We start from the raw sequence: 20,794 nt of genomic DNA on the forward strand, positions 1-20,794 counted from the left end.
AGCCAAGGCAGAAAGCCTCGGCAGGCGGAGATGGCTTTGATCAGTGGGCAGCAGCAGCTGCCTAACACAATCAAGCGGACATCCCAAAGTGGGTCAAATGACTCTGTCTAAGGAGAAATAGCTTCCGTGTGGTAAATGGCTTGTTTTCTCCATCCATTCAGGCCAACCTTTGAATTTTTCCATCATCATTTTGCTTTTTCCATGCCTTCACTTCACCAGTGTTTGCCAGCAATGCTGTTTTTGCCTGTTAGCATTTGTGTACCAGCTGCTGTGCCTTTTTTTTTTTTTCTTGGCAGTTTCCATGTAGATTTTGCTTGCTTTTTTTTGGTGCACATCAGCATTTTATCCATTTGCTTGCACTAGGGAACGATAGGAGCCATGATCTATTTGGGTCAATGTATGCCTGTGTGTGACAATTGCAAGATTAAATTCTCCCCCACCAATCTAGGTTCTCATTCTTACCCATCTAATATCTACTAGCTCCTTCTACTATTTTAGACCTTTGAAACTGGGATAAAGAGAGAGATTATTCTTTCTTCTAGCCAAACTTGCATTTCTCCTGTTGCCCAAATAAATAATTGAAATATATAGTAAGATAGTAATTTAGCAACTGCCCCAAACTGCCCCAAGACTATGGTTGTGGATTACTAGTCAGCTGAAAATCCAAAATGTATTCTCTAAATGCATAACATGGTTGTTTTTCTGAAAGTAGCTCTTTAATTCAATACTGCATCCCAGAAAATACGAAGCTGGATAATCCCAATCTTTAGGCTGTTAGCCTGCTGTAGTCAAGGAACTCTGTCAACAAAAGGAAAAATTAATTTACTGCTGCTGCCAACAAATTAACCTGTAAGTGTTTCATCTTCAATAACTAATGGTTAGCTCTTCATTTCTGAATGCTTTCTTTGAAAATCGTGCCACCCTTCCATAGAATCTGACTGCTTGTCAATAAAACCATCTCTCTAAGCAGTGGAAAAGGATCAAATGAGGTTTACTCTCTCTTAGTGTTAGGTTATCCTTTAAAATGAGCCACATTCAGGAAGGCAATAGAAAGGACTTGAGCATGGTAAATTGTTCAAAAGATAAACATAAAGCATATGAAATATAGACTGCTTGCTAAAGGAAAAAATTACCTTCTGCTCTCCCTTGGCTCAGAGTATTATAAAAGTGATGTAATGGTGAATTGTAAGAAATAGCTAGCTGTTGTAACTGTTATTGGCTTTTTTGTTGTAACAGTAGAAGTTTTTAAGCTGACTTCTCATTCTCAGATGTATGATTGTGTCTTGTATGTTATCTTAACATTATTTATCAGATGGTAGGTAAGCTGTCCTACTATTTCATCTCCTCCTGACAGTATTTTCTTATATTTATTTCATTTTCCCTTTTTATTTTGGTATGTCTTTTTTTCACTGCTTGGGCATCCTAATATTAACAGGTGAAAATCAAAGTTATCCATAGATATTGATGTCTGTACTGGTAATTTTATACAGAGTGATGTGAGTATCTTTGATTGGCATATTTATTATTACAGAAGAATAATTATGGGGAGAAGCAGTGTTAAAACAAACATGATACCAGAATGAGTAATGCTCAGGTAATTGCAGGGGTGGCTCTATATTGATAGAAGCAGCGTCCAGTGTTGAGAGTTGGTCAAGAACAGATGGCCACTCACAGTCTCACGGCAGAGCAGCCGCACAAGTTTGACCTTCAGAAAAGAAGAGGAAGGTGGAGGAATGAGGTTACACAATCTTAAGAGGGGAGAAGGGGAGCAAAGTGTCTGAGAGGAGACAGGATGACAAGGGTGGTTGAAGGCAAGGTTGTGTGTGCATGGAAGTAGATCACTGCTCGTCCCTCCTGTGCGTGCAGCTGTGCGCTGTGCTCGTGTGTCTGTACAACTGGAATACTCTTCTCAGTTGCTGTGGAAATTAGATGTTTATTACCGACCAACTGTTTAAAGGTTTCGAGCTTGTGGTCAGCTTTTCCTCTTGCACATTGCCACTATAAAACTGTTCTTCTTTTAACAGAAACACAGAATGACAGAATGGTTGAGGTTGGAAGGGACCTCTAGAGATCATGTAGTCCAACCCCCTGCACACGCAGGGTCACCTAGAGCACGTGGCACAGGGTGGCATCCAGGCGAGTTTGGAAGATCTCCAGAGAAGGAGACTCCACAGCCTCTCTGGGCAGCCTGTTCCAGGGCTCTGTCACCCTCACAGGAAAGAAGTTCTTCCTCACATGGAGATGGAACTTCCCGTGTTTTAATTTATACCCATTACTCCTTGTTCTGTCACTGGCCACCACGGAGAAGAGTTTGGCCCCTTCCTCCCTACAATCACCCCTCAGGTACTTGTACATGTTGATCAGATCCCCACTCAGTCTTCTCCAGGCTAAACAGGCCCAGCTCGCTTAGTCTGTCCTCATACGATAGATGTTCCAGTCCCTTAATCACCTTCGTGGCCTACGCTGGACCCTCTCTAGAAGCTCGATGTCCTCCTTGTACTGGGGAGCCCAGAACTGCACCCAATACTCCAGGTGCGGCCTCTCCAGAGCTGAGTAGAGGGGCAGGATCCCCTCCCTCGACCTGCTGGCAACGCTCCTCCTCATGCAGGCCCGGATCCCATTGGCCTTCTTGGCCGCGAGGGCACATTGCTGACTCATGGTTAACTTGTTGGCAACCAGCACTCCCAAATCTCTCTCCATGGAGCTCCTCCAATCTAGCTGGACTCTCTCTCTCTCTTGTCTCTGGAGAACAGTAATCCTCTATCTGCTTTGGTTTTTCGTTAAATCTCAGTCTTATTTTTCTACTTCTAAACCAGTTTCTGTGAGGAGAAAGTAGTGCCTGTCTGGGTTGGCATAAAACCACAAAACGAGGACGAAAAGGTAGGAAAATTACCAATTGCATGAAGTGACGTGATATTCTGCTACCAGGAGCTGCTCACCTGTCAAAATGCTTTGGCAGTTCTTAACTCAAGGTAGTAAGAAAACTTCTTGCAGAGGGGATGATATATTTATCTTTCTCTCTGCAGTGCTGCGCATAGCTCTTCCTGCGAGAATAGTGCTTAAGATAGTAACATGGGAAAGCATAGAGGCAGGGGAAGTCTCGCAGCATTAATAATACTTCAGCTGCAGAAAATTGATGCCAAGAGGCAGCAAAAAGAGCAGACTAGTGGAAGAGAAACAGGATTTTTTATTCAGTGAGCCGACTGCTAATTACCAGAGGTTACAAGCTACGGGCCGAAGTCTGTTTTGTCGTTCTTTCTTAGGGGTAGGAAAACTGTATGTTTATTTGGGATCATGCTTTTGTTTCTATGGGGAAAATGTTCTGTTTATAACAAGTTCAGGCTGCAAGGCAATAGGTATTATATTACATTAGACTAGAGATTTCTCTTGGAATAACATGAGAAAGTCTTTTGTTTATTAAGCCTATTTCTGCTCTCAGATGTTTTCTTACCAAGTCTCTTCAGAGCGAAGCTCTTCATCCAATATCCATCAGTTAGGAAAAAGTGCCCCAAAATGTGACAGGCAGCTGCATTTGGCTGATATGTAACTGCAATATTCATACATAGCTTTATGGAGTGTTTCTTGTCCATAGAGTATGAACTAAACATCTCAATTACATCAAGAAGGAGCAGGCCTGTTTTTCATTATCTGTGAAGATTTTCTGAATTACATTAGTTACAGTTCATTAGATCTTATAATCATATTTGCCATGTGTCGTTATAGGGGAGTGAGGGCTTTGGGTGTGTGTGAAGGTATCCCTGTTTGCAAATCATTCCCACAGGAGCAAGAATTAGTTTTTACTGCCTCAGTCCATTGGGATCAAGCCCATATTTTTCTGTGGCTTTCACAGCAGGAAAGCAAGCAGGCAAAGTGCACCAAGTGCCAGGAAATTGGTGTGGGGAGCAGGAAACAGGTTGAATTACTTTGTCTTCTTACCCCCACATTATTGCACTTGCCAAGTGGGGCGGTATGTGTGCCTCGGCATGAAGGCAAAGTCGCAGGGCATTCTGGAATGTCGCAAACGAGGTGTCTTTTTTATTTGCCCCAGCTCTTTCCCCACTTGCCATTCTCAATCAGAAGGCAAGAATGAGATTTTTATGCTATCCTTGAAGAGAAAATAAACGTATGTGTATGTGTCTGTGTGTCTGTTTATATTTAATATATATTTACTATGTATAAACATATTTTATAAATATATATATAAAAGAATGGAGCATCAATTATATTTTTCACTGATGTGCTGAAAAGTTGAAGGCGTTCCAGAGTCAACCTTTTTCAGAAGAAAGGCAGTAAAGCGTATGCAGAAAGCTATTTTGGGGGGAGATGGCTCAGTTTGTAAAACTATTAGCATAATTCGTAGAAATTGCAATGGAATGCTAACAGAACATGAACCCCAGACATGAGCTGCTTTATCAGCACTGCTCCCACTACACAAACAGCCAGATTTTCCATTCTGATACATGCCAAGCAAGAAAGGCAATATTAATGGGTATGCCTCAAGACCATAGTTTTAATTGTGCCTATTATACAGAACATTTCCTGGTGGAGGGATCTCAAACATTAATCTCCCCTGCCCATGCCCTTGATTTATAGATACTGCCTCTCCTAATCTCCGAAAGTTAGATGCCTGGTCTATAGGGGGAAACGAAATGTGACTGGCTTTGGTAGTACCCCTCTCTTCACAGGCAGAAGTTCACCTTCACTGACCACTCAGTGCATACAGAGAGCCAATTTAGCTTATTTTTAGATGACCGAAGTGAAGTAAGGCATGATTGCAGTGAAGTAAGGCAGGGCCTTGCCTCGAGGACCACACAGCTGTGTTCCCAAGTATAAGGAGGAAAGCATGATCATGTAAATAAAGCACTGGGACTCCGGATATCTGGGATCAGTTCTCATCTCTGACGAAGATCTTTCCAAGAATCACCTAATCCTTCTCTGTCTTGGACTTTTTAGTGTAAAGGAAGTGTTTACACAGACATTTTCTCATGTGCCGCCCGTCTTATTTAAACAAAACATAGATTTTTTTTTTGGACAGAAACTGTCTCTAGCAATGCAAAAAGCCTTGCATAGATGCACTGAATTTTTAAGAACCGAATGTCCTAATGAAATACAACTGCTAAGCTGAAGTATCATTTTACTGAATGAATTAGAGTGAATAATGAGAAGTTTGAGCCTGAAATAGAGCTTTCACCTTTACAAAGCAGATAACGTGAACACTTCTTATTTTTTTTAATTTGCCTGTCACTGAGCTAAATGAATGACTGCTGCTTTTCTCATTGCAAGATATTACACAGCTCAATCCTCACTAATTCCTTTTGCTTCAAGATTATTTAATCTTAAATATAACAAGCTCTTCTGTAATTTGCAGTCCACCTCCAAGGACCAATCACTTAGTTTCCCTGAAACATTCTGGTCTTCCAGACTTCTATATCTATAAATTGTGTGTTAGCAAAGGCACTCAGTAATTTTAGTTTATTAGATTTAAAATTCATTTCCTTAGTAAATTTTAAAAATATAATGATTTTTTACGTGCTTAATTCTGGAGGAGGGGATGGTCCCACCTGGGTGGTCCCGTTCAAGACGCCTTAAAAGGCTATAATATCCAGACAGTTGGATAGAAGGCATTTTTAAAATATCTTAGTTTAGATATATGTATCTTCACTGTAAAGCACATGTCTAAAATGTCATCAGTCTAACATCAAGTATCTAGCTAGGTGGAAGTCATCCAGTCCTCACTGGGACTGGTTGGAGTGAGATCTCTCAGCTGGGGTCCCTTAGATAGGGTCTAGGTGAATAGCAAGTTATTTTTAGAGAGATAAACTCACCCTAGATGATCCCCGCCCAAAGCAGTAGTCTCTCTTCCTTAAAAACAGTCTTCTTCTTCTTCCAGAGTGTTTTATCAGAGCCAGAGCGTTGTGCTTTTCTGTTGCACATTCTGCAATCCTCAACATGCTTCTAAGTTGGAAATGAGCAGTGTCCTATCTACCTACTGTGTTTCACTGGTGTGATTCAGGACCTGCATTTGTAAGAAAGAAAAGTGGATTTCTGTGGATTTCAGAGGTCTCTGAGGCCAGTTTACAGAGGCAATCTGTCTCCGTGTGTGCCTGCCTTCCAGGCTGGGGGAAATTTCTCTATTTTTTTGTTATTATTACCAGAGTTTACAAAAGGGGCTCTTGAACCACTTTAGGTAGAATGTTGTTGCAGTGCAAACACTGAACGTGGACTTGGCACAGTAGAATTACAAACTGCAAAATGCAGTTATAAACAGGCTATGTTTAATGTGAAATAACATCTAGTTCCAGGAAAGCGAAACTATCAGGAATAATAGTGTCAGAGCTGGAAAGCACTTCACAAAGACAGCTTTCATTTCTATATGCTTGAAAGCATGCAGTAATAGTGCTCTAATTACCTCACTGAAGCCAGAAAGCAATATGGGATACTGTGGGGGTGTGGGAAAAAGAATAATATGCTACAATTAAGCTGCAATCTTTGGCATGGTCACTCATCAGATAGAGCTTTTTTGTGCAGCATTTGAGCCAGTCATTATCTGGCTTCTAATGCCTGGGGAAAATATGTGGTGGAGCTGCTGCAAGCCACTTCACCTTGTCTTGGAAAGCCGGGGCCACAGCTCCCTGTTTTCTCTTTGGACTGGGGGCTGCTGTGGAGCTGAAAGCCAGGTAGTTCTCTTATCCCATCTCTGAAATGGGGGTAACATTATTACCCACTGTGAAATAAATTTTCAAGCTTTAAGTTGTTTAAAGAAACAGTATGTTTAGGACCAGCTTTATAAAATCAGACAACTTCCTAAATGCTCACCCTTTTAATAGAAACTCTTCTCCTCTTGTAGCTTTAGGAGCAAAGTAAGGAGGGACAAGAAGTGGGTGTTACAAAGGAGATGAAGTTAATAGAAATAGGAAATAGAAAAGAAATGGGGAAACTCAAAGTGATATTGTTCAAGTGAGGTCAAGTGTTCTATCTCTTAGACAGAGATAGAGGTTTCTTAAGCAGAACAGAAAGTGTCAAGAGTGAAAGTTATTTTCTATATTTGTAGGCTGCAGTATTGTCAGGAAAGCATAGGGGAAGAAAAGATAACCAAGGATGGCTCTGAGCTTGCAATACTGGAGAGAAAAATTGCTAAATTTGATAACAGAGATAGAAAAAAAATGAAAGAAAAAAGTCTAGAAGGAAAAAAAAATCAGTTCAGCTTTGAAAAGGTGGCCAGGTCTGATAAAGCATGACTGTATTGATTGGCCATAAAGTGTACAGTGCGCATAGCTGTGTAGGACAGCATTTACTGCCTTTTTATTTTTTCCTGTAATGCCACAGATACCTGGTTTCAGAGAGACGTGGTTTCTATTTAGGAGATGTTAAGAATTAGAAGTGGTTAAAAGCGATTTGCGTAATTTGGGATTGTTCAGCTTTGCCTTAGACCTGCTTTTGCACTGCAGAGTGCACACCCCTCCTTTGATAAGCGGGCTCTGATTTCTGCTCGGGAAGATACAGTGGGGAATTAGATCAGACCCTCATTATCCTGCTGTTTCCGTGAGCAGAAACACGAACCCTTCTGAAGGCGTAGGCAGGTCTGACAGCATCCCCGTCCATCGCGGTGATGCACTGCAGCACCAGGCTTTCGGGATCAGACCTTAATTATGTGCACGTCTGGGCTCCTGTAGCATTTCTTGTCTGCCTGGGATAAGAAATATCTTTTTTTTTTTTTGGGAGGGGGGGGGTCTTTAATTGTTGTAGCTAAATGGCTGCTGCCAAGCAAGGAGCCTGAAATGCACCTGTACCAGAACACCATTAATCTCATATAGATTAGGCTTTGGCCTCACCTAGTGCACAGGAACCCTGAGAATGAAATGCAGCTAAAAAGCAAGAGCTACTAAAATCGTGGTCTTATGATCATGCCTGTATAGCTCAGTACTGATTCTCCATATAAACAGCTAGAGGCTCAAGCTAGGCAGGACAGCTACAGAAACAGTAACACAAATCAGTCCCATGTCTTTTTTACTGTGCCTTTGGAGATGCCACCCAGTCCTGCTCCTGGTGATACGGTGGAGTTAGGGCAGACTGTAATAAGCAGGACCTCAGCCCAGGCAGAGGTCCAGCACCTATTGGCTCTAGAAGCATTTAACAGTGTGCAATTACTGTTAAATGTCAAGCCTTAGAGAACAGTTTCAGTTTTAAATCAGGAGACTTAGAGAGGGTTCTTTGGAAGAAAGAAGGGTTAAGTTCATTTTAGCACAAGGCGGTCATCTGATCCAATTCGTTACAAAACTGAACTTAATTCACTTGCCAGCAGCAAGAAAATAGGACCAGTTCGTTGTTTTCCGTATATTTAGAGAACACTCTGAACAGGAAAGATTCTGGATTGAGTAAAATGAGCCTACTACATCCTCACCCTTATCTAGGTAAAATGCATGAACTACAAGGAGAAGTTTGGTATGGAATCGTCTCGGTGCAGGAATTGTCATGGTAAGGAATTTCTTTGGAAAATGCCTTTCTGTGAAATTTTCTTTTTTTTTTCACATGGCCCAATAATGTCTAATTCAAAGGACTTAGTCTTGGAATATTTGGTGATATTTTGCACTCACCGATGCCTGAGCTTTGGCCAAGTTGCAGAGCGAGTTTTCTGGGAAGCAAGTAAGGTAACAGGATCTTCCTTTGGTTTCCTGTAGAACTGCAGCTTTGTAGAGAAAGTCTGTTTTTGAAATCTGGAGGATCATAAGATAAAAGGATCTACATCTGTGGACGTTACTCACACCTGCAGGACTGTTTGTGGCTGCTGCTCCTCTGTTAGCATCCAGGTTTCGGTTCCTTTGTGATATTTAGATGGCAGTGTTAGCAGCTGGACATAGACAAGAGGACATTTATTTCATAGCTCTTGGCTGCTGGTCTTGTTTTGTGGTTCCATATATCTTGTACTTCGCTTTCTGGTTTGTGTTAACACAACTCTTAGTGGGCTTGCTACCAGGCCAGTAAAAATCTGGTTTAAAAATTATGACCTTCTTCCCCTCTCCCTCCCACATCTATATTATTAGGCTGGAGCGGATCGTTCACCCCAGATGATCCCAGTGATCTGTTTCATAGTTTAACAAGGGCAGCTGAAGGCACGGAAATAGGACAGGGAAGGAGGGAGAAGAGAGCAGCAGGAGGTGGCGCAGCTGGAGAAGGAAGCTCGCAAGCGAGGTTCCTCACAGAGGACATGAGGCTCCTGATCTGTGCCCTTTTTAGCCGAATCCGGTCTGACAGGCTAGGACAGAGAGTCTTGGTCTCTGAGCTCTCCTTGAATCTGTCCTGTCCTGTTGTGTTTGGGTTCTCACGTTCAAAGTCGCTCAGTTGTCAAAACAATTTCTTCCCTCGCCTCTGCTGTATCTATAATTCATAAAGAAAACCAGAGAGGTGACGCCATCAGCTTTTCCCACTCCTTCTCCTTGGGAATTCGATGGAAAGTGTGGGCAGTGCTACCTCACATGGCGCCACGCTGGCCTCGGGAGCCACGCAAAGCAACATTGGGCACAGGGATTGCCCAAAACTGCGTAGAAAACACAGACCAGATCCCAGATCCAAAGGGTGCTGGATCAGTCTCTTGGTGGCCTTCGATGATGCTCAGGTCTCAATGCCAGCTCTTGCATGAGCTTCCTTGCTAGCTGGAATTCCCTCTCATCGCTCTCGCTAAGACCACGGCCTCCCCAAGCTCTACCGGTTGCATTGGCTTCAAAGTGGCTTCCCCCCCGGCGCGTCTGTATGCTTCGGTTTGGCAGCTAATCTTCACTTGTGCCCCACATTGCACTTACCCGTCCTCCCCAAAATCTTGCCAAAATGCCTAAGCTGTGCTTTATCTCCAGAAAAACTGTATGGAGAAGAACATGTTGTTTGCTATGAAAATGGGGTTTGTGAAATGAAAAAACATACATATCTTTCTGAAACTGCCAAGCATAATTATGTGCAGTTTTCAGGAAATGGGGTTATTTGTCACATAGGGTCCACTATTGGCAAATACCAATTTCTAAAAAGCAAGGGAATAATTCAACAAGGAGAAAATCTATGAAGTAAGAATTACTTCTCTGAATAATGATTTCGAAATGTGAGTGTGAAGAGGTGTTTGTATTTTGTCCTAGGTGAAAGAATTTTTCTTATCCAGCTATTCCAAGCCTGTCTTTATTATTATTTAGAGTTTACTTGCAAGTTGTGTGGAGATTTCTAAACAAAGATATTCTTGCCGTTCTCTGGGGGACGAGGGGGAGGAAGTACAACCTAAAGAAATCTTCTATCTCAAAAGATCTTCACAGATTAAATAAAAAATGTTCAGGTGGTCATTGCTTCCTCTCTGCAAGGTTAAACTATAGGAGGCCGAGTGTCTTTGGAGGGGGGCAGGAGGCCTCCTTTCCAGGCCAAGCGGGTGCAAGGCTGCACACAGGCCACCTTTTTTAGCACCTGGGCCCGTCGCAGGAGCCACCGTGGTCACTGCAGGCACCGCTACCTTTTTCCTAAAGGAAAGCTTCACCAGGGGGCAGCACAATATAACTTTTTTCTCCTTAAAGCAGTAGTTAATCATTTAAGGCATTTAAAAGAGGTTTGTGAAATTAGCAGCTTGTTGTTGCATCGTTAAAGGAAGCCTCAGAGCAGCTCCATAACCCACAGACTGTGCAGGGACCAGGCACTTGCCGAGGAGAGCAGGTGCCTGTGCTTTCCTTGCATCCCGGTGCCTGTTTGCCCTCCTGGGGTGCTCACGTGGGTGCTTGTCCAACCCTCGCTGTTTCCAAAGCTCTCCTGTGTGCCCAAAAGGAAGCTATTTCACCATATAGGAAGCATTAATCCGTAGGAATAAGCTCTCTGATGGCTGAACAAGTACCATTAGCAGGGAGCAGTGCCTAGCATATGCAAACGTGCTTTCCTGTATTGGGCTGCAGTCACTTCTTCTTGTCTTTAGGCACGTATACCACTGAGCAGCTTCTGCCTTCCCCTTCTTGCACTTACCATAGTCCGGCAGTTTAAGGGGCTGAAGGGAGTCACATCTCGCCTGCTCGGGCTCCTCTCCTGGAGGGCTTCATTACAGCCTCATTCCTTGCGAAATCACTCCGATGTGATGCCCTGTTCTGCTCACGTGAGTAACCAGTGCCTTTAGTAGTTGCCTCCCCAAGTTCAAGTGCCACTGTACTTTTCTGACCTTTATTGACCTCTCCTTTTTTTTTTTTTTTTTCCCCGCAATTTACAGTGAGAGACTTGCGTCTGAATCCTTAGTCTCTCACTGTAGAATACCTACACCTTCTGTCTTTGGCCCCTTTCTTGCCTCCGTTTGGCTTCTGCCCAGTAGGATTTCTCATTGCTGGATTCAGTCTTGCACTTCCCTCTTGCCAGTCAAACACACATCTCCCTTGACCCGCTGCCCCTGATCTCAGCCCTTTGTAAGCTCCGTCTCTCAACTCCAGCAGCTGCTGCTCATCCTGTAGCTTCGTAATTCTGTGCAGGAGGCTTCAAAGGACGCAGCTCTCCTGGCATCCTTAGCCTTCCTTTACTCAGATATTGCCTTACTTCATCAGCCTTAGTACCTAAGGATGTATTTGGGGAATAAGAGAATAACTTTGCCTGCCATATTAGCTTTTGGAAGGTTATCTAGTCGACTGCGTTTTTCTGAGTGGAATATAGTGTTGCTTATCAGTGCAGGCATAAAATCATAAACTTATCGCTAGAAATGATGTAAATTACTCAAGACACCTTTGTGTCTGCTTTTAAAAAATCAAATAATGATTTGTTTCTGTTTTCAGAAAAAGGGAAAAAATTCTGAGGCCCTTATGCTTTGTTCTTATATTTTCATTTTCTCTGTTCAGTATTAAAAAGGAGCTTTTTTTTTTTTCTTTCCATTTGCATTTTCTCCTTCTGTCTTACCTGTTTCCTGACAAAAATATGGAGGGAAAAACAACAGAAATCTTAAAGAAAAAGCTTTTGTTCAGTTTTCATTTTCTTCTTTTTTTTTCTGTCCTTTTTTTCCTCAAAGAAGGAAGAAAACTGTGTATTTTTTTTAAAGAGGGTACATTTTTATAAGTTTCAAGAGGTTGGAAAAAATGCCTCTGGAATTTTTTTAAAAAATAGTTGAAAAGAAAATCAGTGCTTCCTCTTCCAAACTTCTAAGAAAGGTTTGGAGCGGGATAACTCTCCTGCTGCTGCGTTCTTTGGAAGGTCTTCTCCATGCCCACCACCTCCACGGGCATCTCTTTGCGTACCCCTGTCCAAGAGGGTTTTTCAAGCATTGCCCCCTGTTTTCTGCTGCTCTGTTCCCACAGCACCGAGATGCCGGGAGGGCAGCCAAGGGCTTTGCCCAAGTGTGGGGCACCTGCTCCTCCCATCCCTTGTATTTACTGCGTTTTAAAACCCGGTAGGGGTTATGGTTTTCTTATTGCTTAGCCAAATGAGAAATATTTAACTCCAATTCAGAGAGAGAGAACTCCATTCTCTCTAGGATGAGAAACTGCTGTTCCTATTTCAGTGACTTCTCCAAACTTCTATTTTGTTGTATTCCTTATATTCTCTCTGCTCCCTGCAATAAATATAAACTGAACAGAGTGACTGGAATATTTCTAGAAATGTTCAAAAAAAGTAAAAAATTCCATATCTCCTTCCCCTCATTCTCATTGTGATTTCATAAATATCTAAAAAATACATGAATATATTATATTATGAATGCAAATTGCTACCTAAAAAATTGCTTCTGTTCACCTGAGCGATTTAGTAAGAATTGGTTCTTTAGGATATGTGTCTGTAATTCTGATCCCACATGGTAGAACTCAACAAGCTAATTTTATACAGGAATAGGAATAGTCTTTGTAAGAACTACCTAGTCACATAACTTATTATTTAAGTTCCTTCTATTTAAGTTCTTTGCTTTGATGTGAATGCTCCTTTCTTGGAGATTAAGCTTTTTCTCATAAGAATTTGATACCAACATGGTAACAGATTGCTTTTGATACAGATCTGACATTATTGCCTAATTGTATTTGCTTGTGAAAAGTGTATTTCTGATGGAAAATATATGTATATATAAAACGAATTTTATCTGTTTCATATATATATATAAGCATATATATATGATAATATATAGATAAAATGAGAATAATTCAAGGTATTTTAGGCATTATTCGATCTTGGGTTGGGGTGCTTTTCATTCCCCCAAATTTATTGCTAATTTCTTAACCATTGTACTTTATTTGAATGTTAATCAATCCTGAGGTCTAGCTGCAAGGCTGTAACTTGACTTCGTATAGTGTATTTCTAAATTGTGGGGACAAAGATAGCTTCAACTATGCAGAAAGAAAGTCTTCTTTTAAATTTTGCCTTAGGTCAACAATGTCTTACAGTAGAAATAATGACTATATTTTAGCATATTTTGAATGCCAAAACTTACATATGTTATCATATATAAACATAAATGCCTTTACTTGGGATCTTTCTCCAGGAACTGCTCTGTTGTAGCAAAATTATGGTAATTCAAGTTCTCAAAAAATGCTGCATCTAGCCTTCTCATTTGTTGTCTTTATTATTCTCATCTGGGTGGGGGGAAGCCAATCTTACTCCTGTCCAGGGTAAAGTAATAAGAAAACTCACATTTCATATGCAAAAAAAAAAAAAAGAGAGAATAGATCTGATGTGAACTGCAAGATTTTTTTTTGTCTGGTATTCTTTTTAAAAACGATCTATTTGACATTGTACTTTAAATACCAAGTCATGTGCAGACACCCGAAGGCATTGAGAGGGAAAGAGGTGAAAGTCTCCGACAATTATCTTTTGATAACTTGGCATGTTTCAGTTGTTTTGAAACTTTATTTTGTTAGTAGAGTTAGCAAATACCATCATTGTAGACTTTTTTTTTTCTAAGTACAAGAGCAGTGTGCTATATTTTATTGATGTTGAGATTGCTGATGCTTAACAGCTTGTGTTAATACTTGATATGTTTTGCTCCATGTCACCATCAGAAACTTAGCTGCAGATCTCTCTGGCTGACTGTCTTGTACATAGAAATATTTTTGGGGAGACTTTTTTTGCTTGTTTTTCTGTTTTTTGGGGGGGTTGCTTTTGTAAGAAAGACCTGGATTTGAAATATCGCTCTTGCCAGACTTGTGTGTGCTAGATTCACTGTCTTTAGAATCTTCCATGACTTTCATTTTTCCTGTGTGCAGAAGCAGAAGGGGTGCTCATCCCAGATGCCAGCACGCTCCAAGGAATAGCATCTTCATCCCAGAGTGACACCAGCTCCTGCTAGTACCATGGGACCAGTCGGCAGCTTCTTAGGCAGCGGGCAGCTCCACGCCATCCTGTGGGGAAGTTTGGCAGCTCTGACCACACTCTTATTCCTCACCTTCCTCATCTTCCTCTGCTCCAGCTGCAACAGGTAAGACTCAGTAGTTTAGGAACCAATGTTTTTTCTTGAATGAAATATTGCAGGGATTGAAGTAACTTCATGAATAACCAGTTAGCAAGAATTACTGGAGACTGAGTTAATGAAATAAATTACCATAAAATAGTAAGTTTCTGTGAAGTAGTCACTTCATATTTTCAGAGGGCTAAGTCATACTGCCCTGCCTTTTGCCATGGTGTCTCACAGGCACATTGATGGCTTGGTTTAGTCATGTCAAGAGTGCTGCCTCAGCAAGTTTGCTGATGATACCAAACTGGGAGGAGTAGCTGATACCCCAGGGGGCTGCGCTGTCATCAAGAGGGATTTGGACAGACTGGACAACTGGGCAGTGAAAAACCTCATGCAATTCAACAAGGCCAAGTGCAAGGTTCTGCACCTGGGGAGGAATAACCCCAGACACCAGTACAGGCTGGGGACCGACCTTCTGGAGAGCAGCTCTGCAGAGAAAGACCTGGGTGTCATGGTGGACGACAAGTTGACCATGAGGCAGCAGTGTGCCCTTGTGGCCAAGAAGGCCAAAGGGATCCTGAGGTGCATTAAGAAGAGCGTCTCCAGCAGGTCGAGGGAGGTGATCCTGCCCCTCTACTCAGCCCTGGTGAGGCCACATCTGGAGTATTGTGTCCAGTTCTGGGCTCCACAGTACAAGAGGGATGTGGAGCTGCTGGAGAGAGTCCAGCGCAGGGCCACAAGGATGATCAGGGGCCTGGAACATCTGCCCTATGAGGAGAGGCTGAGGGAGCTGGGGCTGTTCAGCCTGGAGAAGAGAAGGCTGAGAGGGGACCTGATCAGTGTCTATAAGTACCTCAAGGGAGGAAGTGAGGAGGATGGTGCTGGCCTCTTTTCATTGGTGGCCAGCAACAGGACAACAGGAAATGGCCACAAACTGAAGCACCAAAAGTTTCACAGGAACTTAAGGAAAAAAATGTTCACATTGAGGCTGACAGAGCCCTGGAACAGGCTGCCCAGAGAGGTTGTGGAGTCTCCTTTTCTGGAGATGGATGCGACCCTGTGCCACAAGCTCTAGGTTGACCCCGTGTGTGCAGGGAGATTGGACCAGATGATCCCTAGAGCTCCCTTCCAACCTTAATGATTCTATGATTCTGTGATCCCTGTGGTAATGTATTTGGGAATTCAGCTCTGGGTAGAATTTCTTTCAGTGCAAACCTGAACAGTTCTTGATGGTTTTCTGTGGTAAAGCAGCAATTTAATAATACCTACTTTTTTTTTTCTTTCCTGTAAATGAAAAACGCTGTTGTACCTGCAACAGCGGGTTTCTGTCTTAAGCTGAAGCCTTAAGTTTTAGCTAAAAAGTGTTTTTGAAGCCAGTGCTTCTATCTGTCCTGAGAGCAGTTGCAACCATCCCATGCTTTGGCAGGACAGGAGCAGCGTGTGGCTTCTGGTCTCTCTCAGTAAATACTCCTCAGCTGTGCTCCTGCATCTCCAGGTTGGGTGCATGGCCAAGTCAGTTAGGAAGGGTGAAGCAGAGCCGTTTTCTGTCCTCAGTCGTTCTAGCAGATGCTCTCCTCCCTAAGAGGTCAGGGTAGACCCAGCCAGTGAAAGTATGCTTTTCTAATTTATTATTTGAAATATTAATTTGACCTTGATTTCTGAGGGAAGGGGGAGTTTAGCAGAATGAGCTATATGAGGTTTCTATATATGAGGTTTCTATAACCTGTTATCGATTGAGAAAATTAGACAGGCTGAATAGGGCAGAAATACGGGTTAAAAAAGAAAAGCAAAATAATTCCTAGGTATTTCAACTTTACTTTGCCCATTCCTGGAGACTAGGAAATTGATCCTGCTGTTCAAGCCAAAATGATTAAGAATCAGAGAAAGATACTAATTAATGACTTCAGCTCATAAATACTTTATTCTCTTCTCCATGAGAGGATTCGATTCCAGCAATATAGGCACTTCTACTTACTTCGTGTTCTCAAGTTTCCAGCTCCTTTCAAAATGTGTGACCTTAGCCCAACTGGTGAAATAAGGAACAGTTTTAAAACATACTTTCAAAAATATGTGCATGCAACTATATATGAGATTCTCCAAGGTTTTGAAAATGTGTCCAGAATCCTGATGGATTTTTGAGGAAAAAAAGAAATCTCTGTTTACATTTAATATAAACACTTTTTTTTTTTCCTTTTAATAAATCCAGAGCAAATGCATCAGTATAGAGTCCAGCAAATAAGATTTTCATGACATACATTTCTCGCACCTCAGAGGCATTTCCAAAAGGTGGCAGGGGTAGTATCCTACTTTTGGAGGAAGCACAAGGAGTAGGGTGGGAAAGGTGGCACGTATAAGCCTCCAGCTGCGCAGTGGTGTCAGAATCTGGCAGAATTTGGGCAGATAGTTTGGTTTTATCTATGCTGCAGTCTTTTGTTAAAATAATGAAGAGCATAAGTGGGATTCATCTGGATCTGCACAAGAGCAGGCTGTGATTTTGGAGAGTCAGTAGAGTGGTCCAGCTGGTGGCCCATGGGATGTTGTTGTTTGGGCTCCGTGTGTAGCCTTCCCTGAGCCCAAAGTGTCTTTCTCTAGGTCAGGTTAGTCAGGCCTGTCATGGAGACACAGGTTATACGTAGTCTGTACCTAGTATCTCTGAACGTTTCGGATGTGATTAAAAGCAGGGATATGATTCATAGTGGTCTGGTTATATTCAGTTACTCCTTCCACAAGAACAAGAGAAAGGTTTGTGTGTGTGTTTCTCATGACTCCTCAGATGTGAGCGTCACCACATTGCGGTGGCCTTACACTGAGGTCCCTGTAATAATCTTCAATTATTCATATTACAATATCAAGACGAATTGCAGTTCTGCTCCCAAGAGGTGCATACAGTCTGTTAATGATCGACATTTGCTTATTACCATAAATTGTAATAAAACATTTTATGTCTTCACTAAGGGAAAAGAAGCCCAAGCATCAGAATGGAGATCATGAAAATCTGATGAATGTGGTAAGTGTTTATGAGTATTTATCTTATTTCTATTTTATTAGCATGTTTCTTTCATGTAATTGTTTTGCACCAAGGCCTTTTCAAATATTGTGAGTTGGAATATAGGTAAACGCAAACTTCAATAAAATTTTCAGCACAGGAAAGGGCAGGTAACTTCTGTAAATCCCAATGACCTGAGCTTTTGTTGCACCGAACCTCCTGCCTTCCTTTCACTCGGGTTGCTGTGCAAGTGCAGTGGTCAGGTGCTGTTTTCTGACTAGAAGAAGCCATGGTAATTTCTTATAGAGTTTGGATGGGAGATCACTCTAGATATACTTGCTTTTATTGTTTGTTTGTTTTGACGTCTTTAAACACAGGCACATAAATCTTTTGAGTACCATAGGCTGGATTTTTCTCTCCCACTAGTAGTGCATGTGAGTTAGAGCTCCTGAGATCAGAGTAAAATCCATGGTGTATCCATACGTGTCTGCAAACATTTAATCCACCTCACTTGTATTGTAGCCTTCTGATAAGGAGATGTTCAGCCACTCCATCACCAGTTCTGCTACTGAGCCTCCTCCAAGCAGCGACCAGAACGGGGTGCTCAGCAATGGCGAGGGTGAGTAACGAGGTAGTCCTTGTGATGGGCTGAACGAGAAGGGCCGTGCCCTTGCTCATAGATCCCAAGCTGCCTGCCACATTTCTAATCCACCACGGTTTAGGTTTCTAGGCATCAGCTTTCCTAGGGGACGATCTCTTTGCCTGAGCAACCTGTGTTTTCCTCTGATCATTCCTGGAGGTCTCACCCCAGAACAGCTGCCCAAATCCTGCATCCCAGGGCAGTAACAGCCCCCCAAAAGGAAGCCCTTTTTGATAAAGAACTTAATTCACGCAAAGCCTACCTGGCTTACAGCTGTTGGTCATAGTCCCATGCTGCCTGAGGCTGTTACTTGATGAAAATTTTAGAACATCAGTGCCAACTTCTTGCTTACACACCGTCCTGTTCCTCTCACTCACAAGCATTTGTGCAGCTTCATGATAAAGCTGGTAGAGGAATAGATGGTTGGACTAGATGATCTCTAGAGGTCCCTTCCAACCTTAATGATTCTGTGATTTGTGATTCTACAAATAGATCCAATTCGAAAAAAAAAAAAAAATCTTTTGCTAAAGTTGTTAGACAAACTCCAGTCTGGGTTTGAGGGTGTGGATCTGCCTCGTTCTTCCTTACAGATGTGTTTAGGTCACTTTTTGGCATTTCAGGTTCTTCATCATTATAGGCCTTTAGGTCACATCAGTCTATGTCTCCTTCCAGCTGGAATGAAACTTCAGAAGTTTCCTAACTAGACTGTGTTATTGGGATTAGGACTCCTGAGGATTTGCCTAAATTAATTCCATTGTCCCTAGATTCTGCAAAAAATCTTTCTTTTGGTTGAAAACACAGTTGCTTTCAGGCGCTAAAACAGAATAACAGTGGTTTTCAGCTCTTCCAAAACAGCTACAACAAATTGCAATTTGTATGGTGTTGTGATCTCTTTTCTTGCTGCTTTATTTTCCCCAGTCTCTTAATCTACCCTCTACAAGCAAAACCATGCTTAGATGTATACATTTAGGTCATCCCCCTGAGATTTTGTATTGTTAAACATGTAAGTGTTGCTGGGATTAGCACTATGAACACTTCAATACACAAGCCAGTCTCTCTGAGGTTTGGGAAATATAAAAATGATTCTTGGCACTAATTCAAGAAGATTTAGTAGATAGTAAGGATCGTCAAAGTACTCCAGGTCAAAGTGTAAGTGCAACACTCTGCCCAGGCCTTAGTTCAAGGGGAACTTGAGCAGTATTCTTGGTCACTCAAATGTATTTTTGTATTTTAGAAAGTAGGAAACATAAACAGGATTCCTTTTTCTTCTTTAATCTTTCCTTTGCTGAGCACTCGGAATGACTCACACTCAAGTAACACTGGAAAATATTTTACTCAGCTGATCCTAAAAATAGACATGTTTGCAGTTCATCCTGGGAGCCAACTGTTCCCTCCTGGTTAGACACTGACACACTGGGCTGCGTTCCCTAGCTTGGAGCTCAGCGCCTGATCTCCCCGTGGGCCTGGAGGCTACACGACGAAATCTTGACCTCTTGGAGACAAGTGACCAAAGGGGTTTTTAAGCTTTCTTTTTGCAGTTAATCCCTACTCCCTTACGTTGACTTGTTTCATATTTAGGTGTATTTAACCCAGAAGTGAATCAACGCAGAGAGTAGAGCCACACAGGAGGGGACTGTGTCTGTTTGCCACTAGTCACCAGTCAGCTGTGAGAAGGTGCTACTAAAAGGCATGCTGGCGACTAGCAGACAGTTTTTAGCCTGATACTACTCAGCTTTCAGTTAACATAACAACTCTTCTGATTAACCAAAGCTGTTCAGCTTTCATTTATTTCTACTTTACACAACCAAAGGGCTCTGTGTAGTGCACAGTGCCTTGAGCACAAGGGCCAGAAGGGAAAAGAACAATGTTGCAGCTTCTGCAGGCTGTTCCTGATGTTCCTCAAGAACTGTGTGGGACACCTTGCGTTTCAACAGTTCCTCCCCAGTCACACGCAGGAGTTAAGTGACTGGAGAAGGACGTTTTCCTTCTCTTCTCCTCACATTTCCCATTCAGGCAGTGATTAGCATCTCGCACCTTGAGTCTCATCCTGAGTTTTGCTGTCAGGTTACAACTCCCTAGGGGGGATGTTACTGTATAAGAGTGTTTGCCCAAAGCACAAGAGAAAGAAACCTGTGTAACAACCACCAAATCAATAGTACCGATTGCTCTGGCAACACATTGTGTTGCACTGTCAAGCACGCTAAAGACAGAGGAATGGGTTGATTTTTCTTAGTCTGAGATAGTGCCATAGGAACCGCACTATGTAAAATAAGGCTATTCCAAAGTGATTTTTCAAGGAAATGTGGCCAAATAAAGTAACATACCATATACTATCAGCCACATGCATGTATGTGTCTGTGTGTATATCCATGACTGCAAGCAAATGTCATACATGTGCCCACTGTAAGGTGAGAAGTCCCATGTCAATCCCTCATACCCATTTTGTGACAGTGACATGAGACCCACTTGTGTAACTTAAAACAGCATAGTAACATGTTCTGCCTAACACCACTTCCTGAAGTCTAATCTTCTCTTTTGTGCATATGGCTGGCTCGTTAGTAAGTTGTCAACCTACATTATGTGCTGCGAGACTAAGGAAAGTATGGCAAAGCCTTCCGATGAGGAGCTGCTGGTGTGGCCTGTGGGGTGGAACTAGCTGGGCCTCAGGCTCGCATTTGGGCAGCGTGTTAAACCAAGTGAGGGCTGGGTAGGGAGAACGCAGGGTTGTCTTCTCCTCTGGTTCCAGAAGAGAGGGAATTGGAAAAATAGAAAATAATATTGAGATTTTTCTTGTAAATGCACTTGT

The 20,794-nt window shown here is 42.2% G+C and overlaps 1 protein-coding gene across 1 annotated transcript in view; it reads left to right on the forward strand.

The window, feature by feature from the left end:
• PAG1 (phosphoprotein membrane anchor with glycosphingolipid microdomains 1) overlaps positions 1-20,794 on the forward strand; it is a 94,942-nt gene that overhangs the window by 66,422 nt on the left and 7,726 nt on the right. Inside the window, exons 3-5 of the mRNA XM_088522739.1 lie at positions 14,175-14,386; positions 17,318-17,369; positions 17,871-17,967. Of these exons, the coding sequence (XP_088378865.1) occupies positions 14,262-14,386; positions 17,318-17,369; positions 17,871-17,967 (274 nt within the window). The 5' untranslated portion in view covers positions 14,175-14,261. The remainder of the gene's footprint in view (positions 1-14,174; positions 14,387-17,317; positions 17,370-17,870; positions 17,968-20,794) is intronic.

Source organism: Tinamus guttatus, unplaced genomic scaffold (genome assembly GCF_059628265.1).
Source record: "Tinamus guttatus ecotype Peru unplaced genomic scaffold, ASM5962826v1 Tinamus_guttatus_pri_ptg000156l, whole genome shotgun sequence".
Classification (NCBI taxonomy): domain Eukaryota; kingdom Metazoa; phylum Chordata; class Aves; order Tinamiformes; family Tinamidae; genus Tinamus; species Tinamus guttatus.